Below are 19,967 nucleotides of genomic sequence, written 5' to 3' on the forward strand. Positions count from 1 at the left end.
TGGTATTCCAATTAGAGAGCAAACGTGCAAAACACTTTTAAAAGACAGGCTCGAAGTATGTACTTCTCTGCGCTTGTGTTTAATCGTTAGTTGTTGGTTTCTGTGGGAGTTACCAAACCAGTTGAGCTAGAGCTCTGGCACGAGACCAAATGAAAAATACAGTTTTCTTCACTGTAAACATGACTGTCAAGCAGTAATGTTTTTCTCAGCTTCATTTTAAAGGCATTATAACGGAACAAAATGAAACTAAAACACATTTTTATGCCAGTATTATACATGGACGAATGCTATTTCTCTGTTCTCTTAATGAAGATTTCAGTGGATAGAACATGCAGAATTATGTTATAAAAAATATGTAATCAGGTATCCCTATCGCTAGGTACCTGATAGAGTTGTTAAACCAATAGATTTCTTATTCTGGTAGTGTTATGGTAAGAATGCATTTTTGGTCTCTGCAAACATGAAAGATATGTAAAGTTCTTTATTTTTAGTTCTACTTTGATAACAGAAAAAAAACCAATGCCTGATAAAATTTAATGAATAACAGCAGCAAGCATTAATCTCTATCTATTCCTCCAGGCGTATTTTCAAACTCTCTTTTCAGTGACTGATAGCTCTGGCAACTCATCATCCAGTGTTCTGCTGAACTTGGCCGTTCTTGCTTTGCTTTGGGGATCTTTTTTCTTTTTTCTTTTAATTTTTTTTTTTTTTTGAAAAATGCGGAAGTTCAGCTTTGCCTTTCTAAGATAAATGTGAACTATATTTAATGCTCGCAGTGATCTCACCAGTACGTCATCCTGTAGGTGCAACTGCTCCAAATGGGGAAAAACAGCATTTTCACTTACTTTTCAGAATTAAATTTAACAGTTGTCTGCGCTGCCTTTCCGTAACGCCCTCCACTTTATTTTGCAGAGTAAGGAAAAAGCTTTTTTAACAAAATGTCTGATCAGCTGCATTTTGTAAAATGGCTTTTTGGATACTAAGAACAGAAATTGCATCTTGAAGAATGGGTGCCAGCATCCATGAAACTTGGGGCACCAGAGGATGAAAAATCCTTCAGTTGTGCTTCGTTGTCTGAATGAGCATTTTTGCTTAGTAATAGAAAAGTAAGAAATAGAATTGGAAGGGAGGTTGAAGGGTCAGCTTATTTGTCTGTCTCTTGAAACAGAACCCATTGCAGTGAAACCTCTCCTGACTAATATTTGTCTCACATCTTCCGTATTACCTCCAACCATGGCAACTCCAGTGTTTCTCTATGTAATCCATGCTAATACTTCAGGTAATTAGGAAGTTTTTGAACAGTATCTGTGGATAGTTGAACAACATAATTTTAAATTTTATTTTATTAGTGCCAGCACATTTTTTATTTGCCTCTCTCATCCTTTTATTAAAAAAATTCAACCTGCATCAGTTGGTCTGGATATTTGCAGGCACACAGAAATGAGGAGATGATTGAAAACAGAAATTTGTGCTGCAAATGAGTTAATGAAATGGTGTTTGACTCTCCAAAGAGGAAGTTACAAATGTTGAACAAAGATCTCTGACGTTCTCTGCAGATCTCCTGGCAATGTTGATGCAGCAGTCAGTCAGGAGAAGCTTTATTTTGTGGCTGATGGAAATGGCACCAATCTGATGCTCAGATTTTTTTGCCCTTCCTGCGAGGTTCAATATGTACTGTGATAGCAATGAATTACGAGTTTTTAAGACGATAGTCCAAGAGTGCCTATTTGACCTTTGAGATCTTGCATGTGAGTGGTACCACTGCTATTTTATGTCACAATCTCCTGGGATTTCCCTAACAAACAAGTTTGCTCCTGGAGCTAGCTTATCCCAGGATCCTTAGGGGTCAAGGTACTGCGCTGTAAGGAAGTGCTGGCAGCAGCAGGCTGTTGTTGCATTGGGACGCATGTTGTTCTGAGTGCTGGCAGCTGTATCCTGCCTTGCAGTGTGTCCGCAGCCCGTGGGTCTGGGCATGCAGCCCCAGTTTCAAGGAAACAGGCAAGCACTACTTGGCCCCATCGCCAGCAGTATTCTCAGGACAAAGGCAGCACATCTGTTCAGAAGATTTTTCTGAAGTTCTAGAATTTTAAGAGTTTTTAAAAGAGTAGTGAGGCAGTTCTGTGGATCTCTTGTACACTTACAGATGAACTTACTGATGCAGAAAAAGGGGTGTTATAACTGGGAGGAGATGCGAGTCAAGACAAGAGTTTTAGATGTGTACAGACATATCAGAAAAGAACAGATCTGAGAGAAGCTGCTCTGAAAGAGCTGTGAATATTTACATTTAGTTTATTGTTTCTAAAGATTATTTTACTTTTTCCAGTCATTGCCTCACATTCAGTCCATCTGTATGTATAACAGAGTATAGGGGAAACTTTCAGCTAACTGATGCTTTACGTAGGGTTTTAAATTTGGAACTGCTATTTTGCCTTTGCTTTGCATTGTGTTTAGCGTGGAAATGATGTATCTGACCCATGCTGATTTTAAGGCATATCACACAATCACAGGACCCTGGGCTGTGCTGCCACACTGGGCACCATCTCTGTTTTCTCCCAGTTGACATGGAAACAGAGATAACAGACTCCTGTTCCTCAATATGTAACTCCACTACCAGCTTTAGTTTCTCCACAGGTGAAGTCCGGGCATGCAAAACTAGCCTAAGTCAAAAAGGGACTTTGTTCCAGTGTAATGTAATGCCACTGAGGTGAGCTTAGCCCTGCAATTGACATCAATTGCAGATAGAAGGAGTAACTGAAACAGGGTAGATGACAGGAAACAAGCCTGCACTGCCTCCTCTGGATATATTGCACACTGAACAGGAGAGGAACATTGTGTTGAAATACAACCTTTACTTAGATGTTTAACCTTAAAAATTGAGTTTGGAATAGAAAATGAATAAATAGTTTATTTCTCCATGTTCAGGTATCAGTGGAAAACACTGCTTAGAGCTCAAAAATTGAGAACAGTAATGAGCTACTGGAAGAAGGGAGGGATGGGCTTTTTTTATGTTCCTTGGTGTTTTGTGTGTTTGTTTACTTAATCTTGCTTTCTGTTTCCCGTTCTTTCAGCACACTGTAGGCTAATTTTGCTGGTGTGTGAGCAGGGCTTACTACCTACTTAAATATCCATCCTTCACATGGCAATGTTGGGAATGAATCCCACAGAGTACGGCTGGCTTCTCTGCGAGGAGTGAAAGCGCTCTAGTGTTCTTGTCTTCCAAGAACATTTAGTAAAAGAAAGTAAGGAGGTTAGCATTAAAGCAAAAAATAAATAGATAGAGGAAAGCTGATCACCAAGAGCTGATAGACGTGAGGGAGAAGTGTTATGTGAGGCTTAGTGTTTTTTGCCTAACTGGGTACCTATTCATAGTATTTTTTCAGAACTCACTGAGAGAGGAGGAGGCTCTTAAGGAAGGATCAAAGCAGCAAACCCAAGGGGATTTGACTAGATTAGGCTGTTCAGAGTGGATTGATTGCCTTTCGAGTCGAGGCACAGCTAGGGTGTGTACAAGGGCTCACAAGCTTAGGAGGGCTTCAGGTCTGCTAATTTTAGGCATTGCCAGGGAGGCCTCTTTTGATTACAAAATGCAGTGCAGAACATGAATTACAAACGTGTAGGTGATAAGTGATCCATCTAAACTACAGTACAAATAAACTGAAATGCTTACGGCACCTGCTGCTGTAACTTGGATGTTTTATGCAGGTCTGTATAGAGACATAGAAACGCAAATCACTGGACACTGATGCTTGTAGATGCACACTAAAGCAGCGAAATTTGAACTTTAAATGTTTCTTTTGTTCCTTTTCCCATTCTAACAGTGCTGCAAAGTATTTCTTAGGGTCCTGGTGATTTCGGTGTTTGTTTCACTTGCAAAGTTTTGCAGTGCTACTTCTGCTTTGATTTTCTATAAAGCCAGGCTTATGCCAGCTTTTCACACTTTTCTCTACTGACTTGGTTTTTGTGCTTTTTGTCTTCACAGCCCGTAAGTCCAAAAAATTGGGCAAATTGAAAGGGATGCACGAGGAACAGCCACAGCAGCGGCAGCAGCCGCCACCCCAAAGCCCTGAGGAAGGGACGACGTACATCGCTCCAGTAACTGAGCCCCCTGTAAACACAGCACTTGTCCCCCACATGTCTGCCATCTCACCAGCACTTACTCCCTCTCCTGTTAAGATCCTTGAAAGCATTGAACCAGAGATCGTGTACGCAGGATACGACAGCTCAAAACCAGACACAGCCGAGTACCTGCTTTCCACCTTAAACCGCCTGGCCGGCAAGCAGATGATTCAGGTGGTAAAGTGGGCAAAGATACTTCCAGGTAGGATCATGAGGCATTTGGTGAAATTTCTGGTCAGCCTTCTAGATTTATCAACTATTTGCCTGATTAATTGCATCTTTCGACTATGGGCTGGGTTGAAAATCCTAACAAGGGGAACAGGATGAATGCCTGAGAGAAGATTCTTGTTTTTTTAATTTGTTCATGTTTGTTTCATGTGCTTGTGATAGATATTTAAAGTCTTTCATTTTGAATAATAGTCTCTGTAGAAGAAAACATGTTTTGTCACTAGATGAAAAATTATGGTTTTGCTTCTTCAGAAATGTACTTTGTGGGTGTGTTGCTCTTGTTCTTGACTATAATTCTAGAAAAATAATGAGTGATGTATTTGCCAACCCTTGAAGGGCACAACATAGTTCATGTGCATTTTCTGTTTTGTTCTCTAGGATTTAGAAACTTGCCTCTCGAGGACCAAATTACTTTAATTCAGTATTCGTGGATGTGTCTGTCATCGTTTGCCTTGAGTTGGAGATCATACAAACATACAAACAGCCAGTTCCTCTACTTTGCTCCAGACTTGATTTTTGATGAGTAAGTATTCCTTAATGGTCCTTTTCAGTTCAAGCTGGAAGGATTACTCTGTCTTTATTTGGTTTTCAGTCTAAGAAAATTTCAGCTAATCCCAGTTTGAGAAGTAGCTAGAAACATTTTTCTGTGCCTCAGTTTTCAACTAGTGAAGCTCTGCTACTGCCATTCATTTCTCTTTGTGTATGTGTTCACAAACCGGGAACCAGCTGCTGATACACAACTGAGATTTATAAGGAAACATTTTTTGGTATCTACTGGAGCTTGGAGAAGTATATGACTTCTAGGAAATGAGAACATTTAAGTTGCCAGGTTGTTTTTTTTTTTACTTCAGAGCAGTCATATAATAGTGCTTTTGTTAAGAATATACAGCTGCTCAATGAGTTTTCTTGACAGTCTTTAATTACCCTTCTTTGCAATCATGAAAGAAGCAAAAATGTTTTTTTCAGTAATGAAACATAACTTTTTTTATGATGCGTTTAGAGAAGAAGAAGGATAAACCAAGGAACCATTCCTTCTGCATATGTATATTCCTTCGTGTTTTAAATTTGTATTTTAGTGCTTTGCCTTTGAGGAGTATAATTTGATTTCTGTTCCATTTGCCTGGTGTTTATTCTAAGCCAGTACAGTCAAAATTTGAATACACAAGCAAACTGTGGTCATGTCATGTACTTATCTCAGAAAGTATTTTTTTCTGGAGGTAAAAATGAGAGGTAATCAATAGGATATGGATGCTTCTGAAGGTGGAATAAAAACAGGAAAAAAAAAAATGGGAGAAGAATTAACAAAAAGTAACTTAGCACCCAGTCTCCTGAAATGCTTAAAAGCTTTTTTTTCTTGGAAAAGATGCTTTGTCACTGTCATCTTAGTATTTTTAATTTGGTTTAAGGATTCCTAAATAATGCATATGAGATCTGGTCCCAAAGCAGTGAGCAGTATCAAAGGAGGATCGTTTGTGGGCTGTTTTTTTCTTCCCCCTGAGAGAAGAATCTGGTGATTCACTGCATGTGATTGAAAGTGAACTGTTGGCCATTTTCCTTGTTGAAAGTACCTCCACTATGACTCGGGACATTAAAGAGTTATCACCAAAAAAGCATCTGTTGCTAAAGCTAACTGAAAATGTGAACTTAAATGAATATAATTCTTCTGCAGAAAATGCAGACCTATAAGTTTGAACACAGAAGTAACTTTCTCTCATCTGAAGTAAGTCTGTCAAGGGGGTCAAAATTTATTGGACGGGGCAATCTGTCTTACTGGCTAATGTAAGTATACATGAATTGCTAGCAGTCTTGATATTGCAGTTAGAAGTAGCTTCCAGAATTCATAGAATCATAGAATCACTAAGGTTGGAAAAGACCCACAGGATCATCCAGTCCAACCATTCACCCATCACCAATGGTTCTCGCTAAACCATGTCCCTCAACACAACATCCAAACATTCCTTGAACTCCTCCGGGGTCGTCGCCCATTCCAGCGCCCGACCACCCTTTCAGAGAAGTAGTTTTTCCTAACGTCCAGCCTGAACCTTCCCTGGCGCAGCTTGAAACCATTCCCTTTTGTGCTGCAAGTCTTGAAGCCAGCGCATGCAGAAGTTATTCTGAGGCTAAGATGAGGATCTAGTTGGGAAAAGGACAGAAAGAAAGAAATTGCATAATGGAATGTTGAAATAGCAGAGCAGGTGCTCACAGACTCTGGAATCTCCAGTTTTGGAGATGTATAAACCTTGACTGGCCCCTGAGCAGCAAGCTCTAGCTTTGGTGTTAGCCCTGCTGTGACCTTTCGTGGAGACCTCCAAAGGTCTCAACATAAATTACTTTGTGATTCTTGGTTTAATAAAAGCAACTCTTTCCCAATTTTGACATAAGATCTCAGAGGTGAATTACTGGAATTGCACAAGTCAACCAATACAATACAGTATAAAAGACATTTGGGTAAGAACAAAACGTAATAAACAGTTCTGCAAGACTGAAGATTCAGAACAAAAGTCTGATGTAGTATTAAACTATATATACATATGTATGTTTGCGTATGGAAATCAAGGTCATTTTGTCTGTTTAATATCTCAAGTGAAAAAAATTGAGATTGAATCAAGCAAACTGTAAATCTAAAAGAACGATCAAATCTAAGAACTGTTACTCAAACAAACAGGACCACAAGAATAAGCAGTTAATGGTGTAATTCCAGTACAGTTCTAGTACAATAGATTTTTCAGTGCCCTTGCTTCATTAGTTTTGTTGCATCTTCAGTATCACTACATCAGAAAGCAGATTGCCTCATTTTTCTCATACCATTTGCCTTGTTTGTCTGTCTGTAGTAGAGTTTAACCTTAATGCTTCATTTTACATCTATTCCTGTTTATGAAACTGTACTGGTTTGAAACTTTGCTCCAGAATCGCTGAATCCTGATCCTGATTCTGCCTTTATTTTTTGAGTACTGCGAACTTGGAAATGTTGTATGTACTTAAAAACACAGGCTTTCATTTCTGTGGCATGAGGTTTATCAAACTTCACAAAGTTTCATTCGATGTAACTTTTTAAAATATTTTGTTCCCTTTGGGAGGTAGATTAGTCCATATAGGACTAGAGGCCTATAGAGATCGATTAGTCCATATAGATTGATAGATTAAGAGAGAGATCATTCCATATAGAATGAAAAGGAGATGCTTGAAAATGAGTTTTCCTTTTTCTGGCTTGAGAAAGTCATGTTCTATTAACACCAGGCCAAGATTTTCTTGATATTTCTTCGTATTTTGTCTGGAGAGGTCGTTTCCTGTCCTTGGGCAAGAAGTAATTAGTAGGGGCCCTTGCCAGTATGCTGCCCAGAGGGTTCAACATTTTTCTTCAATGAACAGTTAAGAAAGAGTGAAAGTAGAGGTTGGCATTAGCAGAATTATGTTGCTTTGTTTTGCATTAGATGAATTTTCCGTTTGCTCTCAACTACTGTGAATAAGAGGAAGTCGTAATGTTTCTGGAAGGCCATGATATATGATATTGTTTTATTTCTTATTCCAAAGACCTGTAAACAAGACGAATAATAAATGAAAACCTATGCTGCTCGTAGGCATTAAAGCACCTCTGATTGTGTAAATATGGAGCAAAAATGCCCCCTAGTAAATACAAAGTTTGATTTTCTGCTAGAAGTATGCACGGCTGGGAATGCTTGGCCACCCACATTTAGTTATATGTCTTAATTAAGTGTACTGTTGGTCTTCATGGATCAAGCGTGTGTTCCATTGCTTTCACTGAGCTTAAGTAAATGAAAAGATGTGAACTGAGGATAAGAAAATGGCCAGACAACCACTCAGTCACTCTGCATGTTGCAGAAATGACAAAGTATGTGTATGTTGTGTGTGCGGGGAAGGACCTGGCTGTTCTTGTGGACAACAGGGTGGCCATGAGCCAACAGTGTGCCTTTGTGGCCAAGAAAGCTAGTGTATCGTGGGGTGAATTAAAAGGAGCAGGGCCAGCAGGTTGAGGGAGGTGATCTTCCACCTCTACTCTTCCTTGGTGAGGCCACGTTTAAAATACTGTGTCCAGTTCTAGGCTCCCCAGTGCAGGGATCTCCTAGGAGGAGTCCAGTGGAGGGCCAGAAAGATGATGAAGGGCCAGGAGTATTTCCCGTATGAGGAAAGGCTGTGTGACCTGAGTCTTTTCAGCTTGGGGAAAAGAAGCCTGAGGAGGGATCTGACCAATGTTTATAATTATCTAAAGGGAGGTGGGAGGCAAATGGATGAGGCCAGGTTCTTCTCAGTGGTATGTAGGAATAGAAGAATGGACAGTGGCCTAAAACCGGAACATAGGATGATCCATGCAAACATGTGAAAGAACTTCTTTATGATAAGGGTGATGGAGCACTGGAGCAGATTGCTCAAAAAGTTTGTGGAGTCTCCTGGGGAAATATTCAAGACCTGTCTGGACACCTACCTGTGCGACCTATTGTAGGGTACCCGCAGGGGGAATTGGACTCAATGACCTCTTGAGGTCCCTTCCAACCCCTGCAATTCTGTGATTTTGATTCAAAAGAGTACAGTAACACTGAAACACCATGAGGAAACATTTTAGTACATTGAAGTGCAGCATCAATATTTCTACAGTATTTTGCAAATGCACTGAATGAGTAATGTTGTGTGTTTTCTTCCTCCTTTGATTTTTCTTGGTTTGTCATTTGCAGCCCAGGAATAACTCACAAGTGCATAAGTGTGCAGGTTCTGAATTTCCTAGCCATTTTACTTTGTTGTAACCATCATAAGATTTTTACAGAAATTTTTACATTTCTCAAGGACTTTAATCCTTGCCTAATTAAAAATAGTGCCAGGCACTGCATGAAGTACCCAAAATTATTAAAGTGAACTTGAAAAAATCAAATCTAAAAATTGAAGGCAGTTTTTATGAGCATTTAGATCAGCTCTGTCTTTCCCCTCAGTTCCTCTCTGAAATGATATGTCATTGAGACATGTCTCAATCCTTTACAATAAAAAAAAAAATTAGTAGAGTCAGCAGCCTATTGAATAATAATTAAAAATATTAAGAGCAAAGTACACTGGTTGATATATTGGCTGGTGCTTGTAAATAAGGAAAAATTTCATGTTATGGATTTTGAGCTGATAAATGACTGTTATTTCTTTTATTATTGCCATTTGGGGCAATTGTGTTACTAATGGCTACTTTAATTGTAAAATTGAAACATCAACTCCAGATATTTTAAATAACCCAATTTATGTAACAGAACTGTGTATGTAATGCACTTAAACAAACTAACAAAGCCTATTACAAAACAATATAAATCCTTCTTTTAAAGCAGGAAATGTAATTTTCAATAAAATAAAACTGTGATATTGGAGGGATCTTTCATGTCATGCCTTTGGTAATTCTCCCAGCTGTGAAGTTTAAAAATTTAAAAGCAGAGAGAGGCTGATGCTAGCAGCAGAGGAAAAAATAGAGAATATGTATTTCAAATGAGAGCATTGATGTATAGCAAATGAGGGAGAGAGGGGCAGAGAAAAACAGCTTTAGGATGTGGGGATTCTGTGAAGATCTGACACTGCTGTTGGCTTGGGATGTGGAGAGACACAGGACTTTGTAAGGTTTAGGGAAGTCATAGACTTAAGTTGGAAATGCAGACGTAGCTTGGCTGAATAGCTATTTCATTAGTAAATAGCATGTTCATTGTCTTCTCATTAGATTCCTCTCATAATATACTTGTGGAAGCTGACCGCTGGGATTTGGTGTTGCGTAACACAGAGCAAGGATACAGCTGTCTCTCTGTGACCTTTCAGTGCCAAAGCCCTCAAATCTTTCAGGTGTTCCGATTTCTGTAGTCACACCAGGAAGAGAAATCTAATAAAATAAGCTGAATGTCTAAGAGCTACAAAGGTTTTTAACCCTACGTACCTCCAGGGGGATGATTCTTCAGGTCATCTGTGTATGGTGAGAGAGCCAATAACTTTTGTTATTATGTAAAAGATACGTTTTCCCGTTTTGCAGGATGATGGCTGTTAACTCTAATGGTACTGATTTTGGTCTTTTTTGCACTCTTGTTAATCCTGTCTAAATTTAGGTCGATTTTTGTAATCTTTTTGATCTAGCAGTCTCCAAATCCCTCATTTTTAATTAGTATTGCTGCAGAGATTGTTGGTATGAGTTGTCCGTGTTTGTTCTTTGCTGGTAAAGTATGTGTGTGGTTGCAGGTCTTGTTAAAAGGTCAGCAAGCAATCCATGATATTACTCAGTGTATGTTTTTGCTTACGTATATTATTTAGAACAAAAATACTTCACTCACACAATCTAATCTGTCAGGTGATTTTAAGGAGATCCATGGGAATGAAAAACAGTCAGAAGGAAGGTCCTTCCAGCACAATTTCTTATGTTTCTTAACAGGCCAGTTGCAAAGAAGGTGTGGGATCAGGACAGGGATAAAATATTTTTTCATTTGCCCATTCCAGCAGTTAGTGGCTTAGGTACTTTCCGAATGAGAGACTGCATTCAGTTGTGCTTCACAAGCCTTCTGTATCTCCTGTGAATTTCCCTAATACCTTTCTGAATACATTTATAACTCCAGCACATGAAGTGTTTTGTGACAATCACTTCTGCAATTTACTTTAGTATATTTATTTGTTAGAGATGTTTTTAAAGCAGATACTTGATAATTTAATGGAGTACCACTTCATTCTTGTGTTTGTGGAAATATGGATATATTCCCTTTCATCCCGCGTGTGCCATTTATCATTTATAGATCTCTGTCGGGTCCTGTTGGTTATTTTACAAGTAGAAGAATCAGCTAGTCAGTTTAATCTCCCTTTGTGTATCAGCTGCTTGCTAGTCCTGGCCATGCTCATCTTCCCCTGCAGTGCTTTTGCTTAGCCCCTGTGTTAATTTTGGGAACAGACCAGAATGACACACCGTATTCAGAATGCATTGGATTTATGGGGTGGCAAAATTATGATTTCTGTCTTGCTTTCAGTTCTTCTTCTCTCACCCACTGCTTTCGTTTTGACCGCTAATAAGCACCAAGCAACTGAAAAAACCTGCTCCAAATTACACCTAGGTCTCTTTATTTTGTGATGCTTGTTAATTAGAGCCAATTATTAAATGTATAGTGAGAGATGATTATACTGTCTGCATTGTCTTGCAATTAATGATTTTCACCTTCAATTTTGTCAGCCAGCCTCACAGTTTTCAAGATTTTTCTGCAGTCTTTCACGGGCAGTTCCTGATTTCATTGTCTGGAGTCATCAGCAAACTCTGTCACTTGCACAGGTCTGATTTTTTTTGCAGATGATGTATGAGTGCAGTTCACAGCACAAGGTTCAGTGCAGAGCTCTGCAATACTTGCCTGGTAGCCTCCAGTACTTTTGAGAAACATCCATTTGTTATTATCCTCTGACTTCTATTTTTAAGCTGCCAATAATCCATGAAGAGCCGTCCTCCTTACCCCTAAGCCCTCTTTAAGAGCTTTCAGGAGATCTCTTTAATAGCTTTAAAATCCAGCTCTGCCCTGTCTGCATCCCAGTTACCTCCTGCTGCAGAGCACAGTGTGCAGGAGGTCCTAGACCGGTCATTCCTTGTGCCAGCACACTGGCAGACAGTAGGTACTGCAGCTTGTGCCCAAGCTGCATGCCCCAGTTTCCTTTCTGTGGAAACCAGGGCAAAGGAGAGAAGGGAGGAGAGGGCTGGTTCATGCTTTGTTCTTACCCCATATGGACGTGGGATGCAGCTAGACCTGGCGTGTGCAAAGCATTCCCATCAAGCAAGCGTTGCCTGCTCCAAGCAGGGCACCCTTGTGCTGTTGTCAGAGTTCATGCAGATGAGTAAGACATGACCTCACTTTATCAAAGCTGCACTGATTTGCTTCCATTACAGCATATTTATTTACTTGCTAATGTTCCTCCTTCGGTCATTTTGCTAGATACAGGAATAATAGTTCTCAGCCTTCCCATTTCCAGCAGGGACAAGAGAGGTGATTATCCCTCTCTACTCTGCCTTCCTGAACCCCCATCTGGAGTACTGCATCCAGGTCTGGGGCTTTCAATACAAGAAAGACAGGGAACTGTTGGAGAGGGTCCAGAGGAGGAGCACAGAGATTATCAGAGGGCTGGAGAGCCCCCCCTATGAAGACATGCTGAGGGAGCTGGGCTTGTTCAGCCTGGAGAAAAGAAGGCAGTGGGGTGACCTCGTTGCAGCCTTCCAGTACTTAAAGGGAGCCTACAAACAGGAGGGGAGTCAACTCTTCATAAGGGTAGATAATGGCAGGATGAGAGGAAATGACTTTAAGTTGAAGGAGGGAAGATTTAGGTTAGATACTGGGGAAGTTCTTCACAGAGAGAATGGTGAGATGCTGGAACAAGCTGCCCAGAGAGGTTGTGGATGCCCCATCCCTGGACGTGTTCATAGTCAGGCTGGATGGGGCCCTGGGCAGCTTGGTCTCATATTAGATATGCAGGTTGGCAGCCCTGCCTGTGGCAGGGAGTTTGTAGCTTGATGTTCCTTGAGGTCCCTTACAACCCAAGCCATTCTGTGATTCTGATTCTGTGATTCTAGCCTCTGCTCTCTTGAGTGCTCTCTCCCTACTCTGAGGCCCATTTTAAGAAATCAGTGACATTTGTCACCTTGCACGCTTTTTATAAGGGCAATTTAAGCAATAAGCTGTGCATCACGGTTAATAGTACAGCGGTTCTCTATTAAAGTTACTTTACAACTTGTGGATGGATGCCATCTGGTCTTGATGATTTATTACTGTTCATTTTACTGTATTTTTTTCCTAACCTTTGTTCTATGCACGCTTCAGTCTGAAACTAATTCTCTCACTTGCTGAAAAAGGAGGCAAGTGCAGAGCCTCCCTAGACTCCTTTATGGAGAGCACTGATGCAAAGGTTTTATTTAACTTTTCTGCTATGGCCTGATCTTTCTCAAATACTTCATTTTCATCTGATCATCTCATGGCCCAGTGGATGTTCTGGCAGGTTTCCAGCTTGTGATGCATTTGAAAGGGTTTGATTATTAGTTTTTATGACTTTAGCACAAAGATTTGCCCAATGATTTTACATTTAACTTGGCGTAATTATGTTCTCTCTCAGTCTTGTCTCTGCATGACTCCAGGACATCCAGAGGGCTTTTGGGAGGATGTCTCTTTCCACTTCCCTCGAGGTCCTTGGCACGAAGGGTTAGGATACAGAGGAGGGTTGTCCCTTTCAAATTTATGTTTGAACGTGATGCTGCTTTAATCTTTCTGTGAGTTGGTGAGTTGTTCTGTGGTATCTCTAAATGCCTTTCACATTCATAGTACTTCCCTTCATCACTTTCCCAGTAGAGTTAAATATTTATCTTCCAGATGAAAGGGAAACTTCGGAAATAGATTGTATAAACTGGTATGAGAGGAAGACATGTCTTGGCTGACTTGTTCTGAGTGCTAGGCTTTGCATGACAGCTTGAGCAAAGTCTTGATTTCTGAGGCATTTTTGGTACAAGAGGAGAACTGCTGCAGCATGTGGAGTATAGTAGCAATTTTGCTGATGAACCACTGCAAGTGACAACGATCCCTTACATAATGTGTATAAAATGATACCCAATTAGTACCATTTCTGCCTAACGATAACTTTCTCTCATGAACTTTAAAAGAATATTTATTGTCGTGTACATTATCATCGTTCATTATTGAATGAAGTATTTAAAAAGAATTTTGGTAAAGGCGTAATTATGTATTTGCTCATTTAAATTGTGATTTGCATCTTTCAGAATGCAGATGCAAACCAAAAGAAAGTATTTGGTATCAGCATTCTATTAACTACATAATTAACTGTTAATTGCAGCAGATACTGGGGGCTTCTTTTGCTATTGATGTGCTTGGAATTGTACGGTGATTATTAGGTTAGATTTTAACATGAGTTTTCTGTTACTGTCTGGGGGTTGAAGCTCTTTCTTTGCAGTAATCATTGCAAATGAAGCTGTTGTCAGTTCCTTTGCAAGTTAGGCATAGAGCAGAGGAAGGCTTAACTGGAAACTTCAAAGCATCTGTAAACTTCTTAGTGTCAGTTACATGGGGTGTCATTTTTCAGGAACATCAGGAGGGCATTCTTGGCAGAAAACTTAACTTTTCAGAACTAGCTCTTTTAAGTTCAATTTAAAAAATGGCAAGTTAATGTGCCTGGCTAGCCATGTCTTTAGAGCTGTTTTTAACTTAAGGTTAGCTGCCTTGTCCACCAGCGTTCAGCATAATGGTTCTCCTCAGATGCGTGTGGCAGGAGAGATGAGGGGGCATCTGCCTACCTCTATGTGAAGAAATGTGTACATGGGCAAAAGCTGCACAAGGCACTTCCATGATATCTGTCAAAGTAGCTGGTAAGGTAGAGGAGCATGCTGAAAACACAGGCTGTTGTCACTAGGGGCTGAGGTAATGGCACTTTCTGTTTTCCATTTTTTCCCACGGACCTGGCAGTAGATAGTGGTTTCCAGCAGCAAAACAGAGCCATCAGCCAGGGGCTGTGATGTTGTAACCTGGCCAGGATTCACCTCAGCTTGTGTAAGGCAGTAGGAAGGACGGTTGGCTGACTAAGTCACCTTTATGCTGCCTGTAGGCTAGTGCTTCCCTGGTTGAACCACCCAACTCCTAGCCTGCATTTCTCCATGGCCAGTTTAGCCACCTGCAGGGGAATAGTTGAATTTCCCACCCCTTACTCTTTAGGTGAGAGTGACTTTCTCATGGTGGTGCCAAAGATGGGGTGCTTGGTATTTGTGGGTTTTTTGGTTGTTTTTTTTTTTTTGGTTAACTGCCAAAGTTAAAGGGAAAATGGGCATATCCCAAATTTCTCTGTAGTTACAACCGATGACAGAAATAGCATTAATTTTGAGAGGGTTGGGTGCCTGCATTTGCCATTGATGCAAGGTAACATACTTTTTCCTTCCTGAAAGGAAGGCTCTAAAGCTTTAAGGGTTGAAGGCTGTGTGTTGAAGGAAGTGTGTTTTCCTCTCTTCCTGCTGGGGCTTGCAGAATGAGCAGAGGCTGGAAAATGCTGAATAAGTTCCGAATGAAAATTCATGATTGAATTTTGTCTGAATTCTGCATGTGTTTTGTCTTGGATTTTGATCAGTGCAATAACTTAATGATGCTGTTCCAGCACTGCTGACTTTGGTTGCATTCATAATGGCCTCAAGATGGGAAACAGGTGTCTGGGCACAGTCCATCGAGCACAATGATGCACAGTTGTGTTTTTTTTTTTCTCAGCATTACCACACACAGAGCAGGGCAGTGATATCCCCTTTACATTGAAGTATAGGTTCAGTTTTTGCTATGTAATGTCATGTTTTTCCACTCTATCTCATGATGAAGTAAAATTGTCCATCAAGAAAGAGTAAGTTGCTGTTATAATAATAAGCTTCTTTTCATCTTAACCCAAGAATCTCAAAACTTTTTTAAGAAAAGTGAACCCCTTCTAGAGCAGGTAAGATGATTCAGGCCACAGGCATTTCTAATCAGATATTTTGAGCAGCTGAATGAGTGACTGTGATATCATATCCCTGGTCTTTTTTTCTCTTATCTGCAGTTTGGCTGCCTTGCCAGAAGGGTGTCTGATGATGTTTCGCTCCTCTTTGCCAAACCTCCTGGCATAGTGGAAAGCATACCTTCCTTTCTGATGTTTCCAAACTTGTTTCGACTTCTAAGCTTTTGGCAGGTTTTCTTCTTGCATTTCTTTTGTTTGTTTGTTTGCTTGTTTTTGTTACAATGTGAATCCATTTTGGGTGATGTACGACTTTGAAATGAGTAGATTTTAGGCTAGCAAGAAAAGGCTGTTGATTATAAAAATTGGAAACAGTTGTTACAGGGAATAAAAGTAAGATCAGGAAGTGCAAACTGTGTCTTTGACACAAAAGTGTTTCTTTGCTACAAGCATTACTAGGTCTTTTCCTAAGTCTTTTCAGAGCTGCAAAGGCCAAGGGACCAGCTCAGCCGCCTGTGTGTTCTTTGAGGTGCTGTGGAAGAGGTTGTCTTTGCCCAGTTTTTCTCAGCTTTATCAGCATGCTGCTTGAGTACTGATGAATCTTCAAAACGCACCACAGGTTCCCCTTTGTTCTTTCCCTGACTGGGAAGACGTGCAGTGGCTTTGAATAGTATTGGTGAGAAAGTCTATAAGACATGGTTTGGTTTGTGGCTGTGTTTTGCCTTTGAGTGAATATTTTTTGATGCGTGGGTTTCTCTGTTTGGTTACAGAGTTGCAGTCTCAGTACCTAATGAGCTTTACAGTACTCAACTTTATGATTTCATAAATTAAAATGTATTTATTCATGACAAGTTGTGTCTGTACAGCATGCCAGTAGTTGCACAAGTCTTGCTGTTGCTGTTGGGCATCTGCGAAGATCACATGAAGATATTTATGAGATGTGACTAGTTTGGTATTTAGGATGCCTTGAGTAAACCTTTGAGTTCCTCCAGTGTGACTCCTCAAAGTCTATGTCTTTGCTGAAGCTGAGTGGCTCATCCTGTGGTGATTTGGGGCACCTGTCCAGTTTGTGTGCCAGCTGCTCGAGTCATTTACCTCTATGCAAAAGTGGAGCTGCTTGCATGGAATAGGGGAACAGAAGGAGCGCTGGGTTGGTTTGCAGTGTTCTCCTTCACGTGTTCAACTCTCTCTGAGTAGATGCTGAGGATGAAACAGGCTTCTGTGTTGAGCTGGTACTGTGATGGCCTGAGCTTAGGACAGGATAGAGTGGAAAGATAGTGAGGCAAGTACCTGGGACTTTCTTGATTAAGTACAAATATATTTGCTGTGGTTCACTGAGAGAAACCCAACAACAGCAGCACCCTGCTCTTCTGCCAAGGCACTTGCCATGCTGTTGGGATTTCAGCAGTCAGGGCACCTGCCCTGTCTTCCTCCAGTGGAAAGGAAGGGAAGGATGCTGCCCTCTGGTTCCAGCAGGGACATGGTAAGTTATTTAGTGACCAGTTAGTGAAGGAGATTGGTGGTGAAAGAAGCTCTACACAGGCAGATTGAAATTGTAGTACATGAGGGGAATTGCTGTGGTTGTGCTTGGCCACTCTCGCTGCCCCAACTGCTGAGGTCTCAGGAGGGGTCAGGCAGGATGTGATCCCAGCATTACATTAAGCCTGTAAGGAGACACTCAGGGAACTTAAGATGGATTAACTTAAGGTGTAAAGTTTAAATCATATTATTATGAAGGAGGATTAAGCTAAACTGAGCTAATGACACCACTTTTGAATGAGTAGCCACACAGCAGGTTCAGAGCTTTGGTTCCATGCCTTTTATTACTTAAATGTACTTACCTTCTTAAATATGCCCATAAAGATACATGCTCTTATATTCCGGATCTTCACAGTCTTTGTTTTCTATGTCAAGGAGTGAATATTCTGTGTAAGACATAGATCTGGGGCTTTTTTTCTTAAATAAGTAAATGTGTGTATATATATATGTGTGTGTATATATGTATATATATATGTATATATTAAAATTGGGCAGCATGGAACTCTACCTCGCTTTCTCCCCATGGCTATAATGGCATTTGTGATGACGTGGTGGTCTTTATTCTTAGATAAGGCATTCAGTAAGGAAGAAATAGCTTGACTTGTGTTATATCATCAAGCCCCAAATTGAGTGTTACCTACCGATCTCAATAAATGAGCTGTATATGGCTTTTGTTGTTATTCTCAGTGCATTAGGACACTTGATGTTAGCATCTGAATTTTCCAACAGCTCTGCGCTCTCTTATTTTACACTGTGTGGATTAAAATCTAGTGCAGAGATGAATACTGTAAACTCCCACAAAGTGCTTATTTTATATTAAGCAGTCATAAACTGGCGTAATTTGTAGTTAGCAGTAACTTCTAAATAAATAATAAATCAACTTATTTTCAGGAAGGAAACTAATTTAAAATTACTGCTTTGGTGTACACTAAATCAACCTGCTTTGTAACTAGTGCTATATATCATTTTACCTATCTGATAAAATATCATCAGGTATTTCAAGTAGATAAAGGAATAAATAGTTAAAAGACGAACAAAAAACTGACTTATACTAAAATTCTTCTATTTAGGCCGTCATAATCCACGAAAGCAAAACGATCACACAGAAAAACTTCAGTGATCAAATGTAAAATGTCACGAAATCTACAGAGCAGGAGAAAAGAAGGTCTTGAGTCAGGAGACTTCTAGGTTAGCTGCCACAGAGAGTGTTTTGCCACACTGTTTAGTGAAAGCATACGAAACCTGAGACAAAACCTCAAAATGTTTCATTTTATTTGCTATGTGGCTTGTGGTATCAGATGAAAGCTCTGGCACTTCCTGTGTCTGTGGAGGTCAAACGCAGGCAGCGGTGCTGAAAACTGCATGATGTTCTCAGCCTGAGGAGACTGTCTTCTGTGCCCCAGGGAGGTAATAACGAGCATATTGCACTGGTCTTGCTTTGAGTCCTGCTATTTGATAGACTTCTGAGGTGTAAATTTTTATATATTTATAAAATACAGTCCCTCTAGCTTTTGCCTTTCAACTTCAGCGTCAGTCAGGAGGCACAGCATCTCCATCCTAGAGCAGGATTTGGTTATTTCGAGCTGAGTGAGGGGAGCAGGAGGAGAGAAATTGTCCTCTGGGGTCTCTCGGAGTCTCACCTGTTTTCAGAGCAAGCAGTGGTGTTAAGAGTGCAAATGTTGCCTGTGGAACAGGCAAACCCCTTGTGCCTCCAGTGCTCTGTGGAAGCAGCAGCAGTCACTGCTCTGCTGAAAGGCCTGACGAAGTGGTATTTTAGTCAACATTCAAAGGTTATTTTCTTCTATTTGTTTACTTCCCTGCAGTCCGTGATGGATAATAAAAATAAATAAACAAGGCATTTACTACTACTATTGAAGAAAAAAAAAAAAATCTGGAAGTTCTTAGTCCCAAGACAAGGGTGGAGCAGGGGAAAAGTGTAGAGCCCATATAACAATGGGGAGTCCGTTTTATTGGTATGGAGGAGGAAAATAAAATCTGCTCTGGCAGTGGTGAAATAGAACACCAGGAAGATTACGTAAGTCTTTGTTTGCACACAGTATGATTCTTCTCATTCACCAGCCAATTTGTATATTTGAAAAACCTGTTGCTTGGTTAAAATAATTAGCTGAACTTCATCCAGTTCCTCAATTATGTGAAAAAGTGTTTGAAGAAATACAGACAATTGTTGTTGAGCATTTAAAATAATAAAAAAAAAAACGTAGTGGTCTCTGAGCAATTATAGCACCTCATCTAAATACCCACATATATATCTTACTTTCAGAATGAGACAGGCAATCCTCAGTGACTCTGCTTTAACTTCTGTGGTTTGGGATAGCACGTTTAAAAGAGCAGCAAAAAAAGAACCCACAAATTCTGCCTGCAACTTGTTCTGGATAGGTTAGCCTGGAGCTGCCTTTGAGAACAGAGTTAGAATCTGAAGCTCAATGTATTAAAGCGTACGGGAAGGAAGAAAAGTAAACTGAGAACAACTCATGTATTTTTAGTATTTTACAAGTGACATTCAAAAATCTGTATTAACGAATAATCTTATTATGCACTCCTTCACTTTGGGCTATCTCAGATGATTATTTTGGAAAAATCATGCACAATTTTTAATACTCTGTAGAGATTGAACA

At 40.2% G+C, this 19,967-nt stretch overlaps 1 protein-coding gene across 7 annotated transcripts in view; it reads left to right on the forward strand.

Moving 5' to 3' along the window:
- NR3C2 (nuclear receptor subfamily 3 group C member 2) overlaps positions 1-19,967 on the forward strand; it is a 198,134-nt gene that overhangs the window by 163,986 nt on the left and 14,181 nt on the right. For all 7 annotated transcript variants that reach the window (XM_031588882.2, XM_090138551.1, XM_090138554.1 and 4 more), the window contains 2 exons: positions 3,980-4,318; positions 4,723-4,867. In XM_031588882.2, coding sequence (XP_031444742.2) covers positions 3,980-4,318; positions 4,723-4,867 — 484 coding nt within the window. The remainder of the gene's footprint in view (positions 1-3,979; positions 4,319-4,722; positions 4,868-19,967) is intronic.

The sequence above is a fragment of the Phasianus colchicus genome, chromosome 4, assembly GCF_987193195.1.
Source record: "Phasianus colchicus chromosome 4, bPhaCol1.hap1.1, whole genome shotgun sequence".
Lineage (NCBI taxonomy): Eukaryota > Metazoa > Chordata > Aves > Galliformes > Phasianidae > Phasianus > Phasianus colchicus.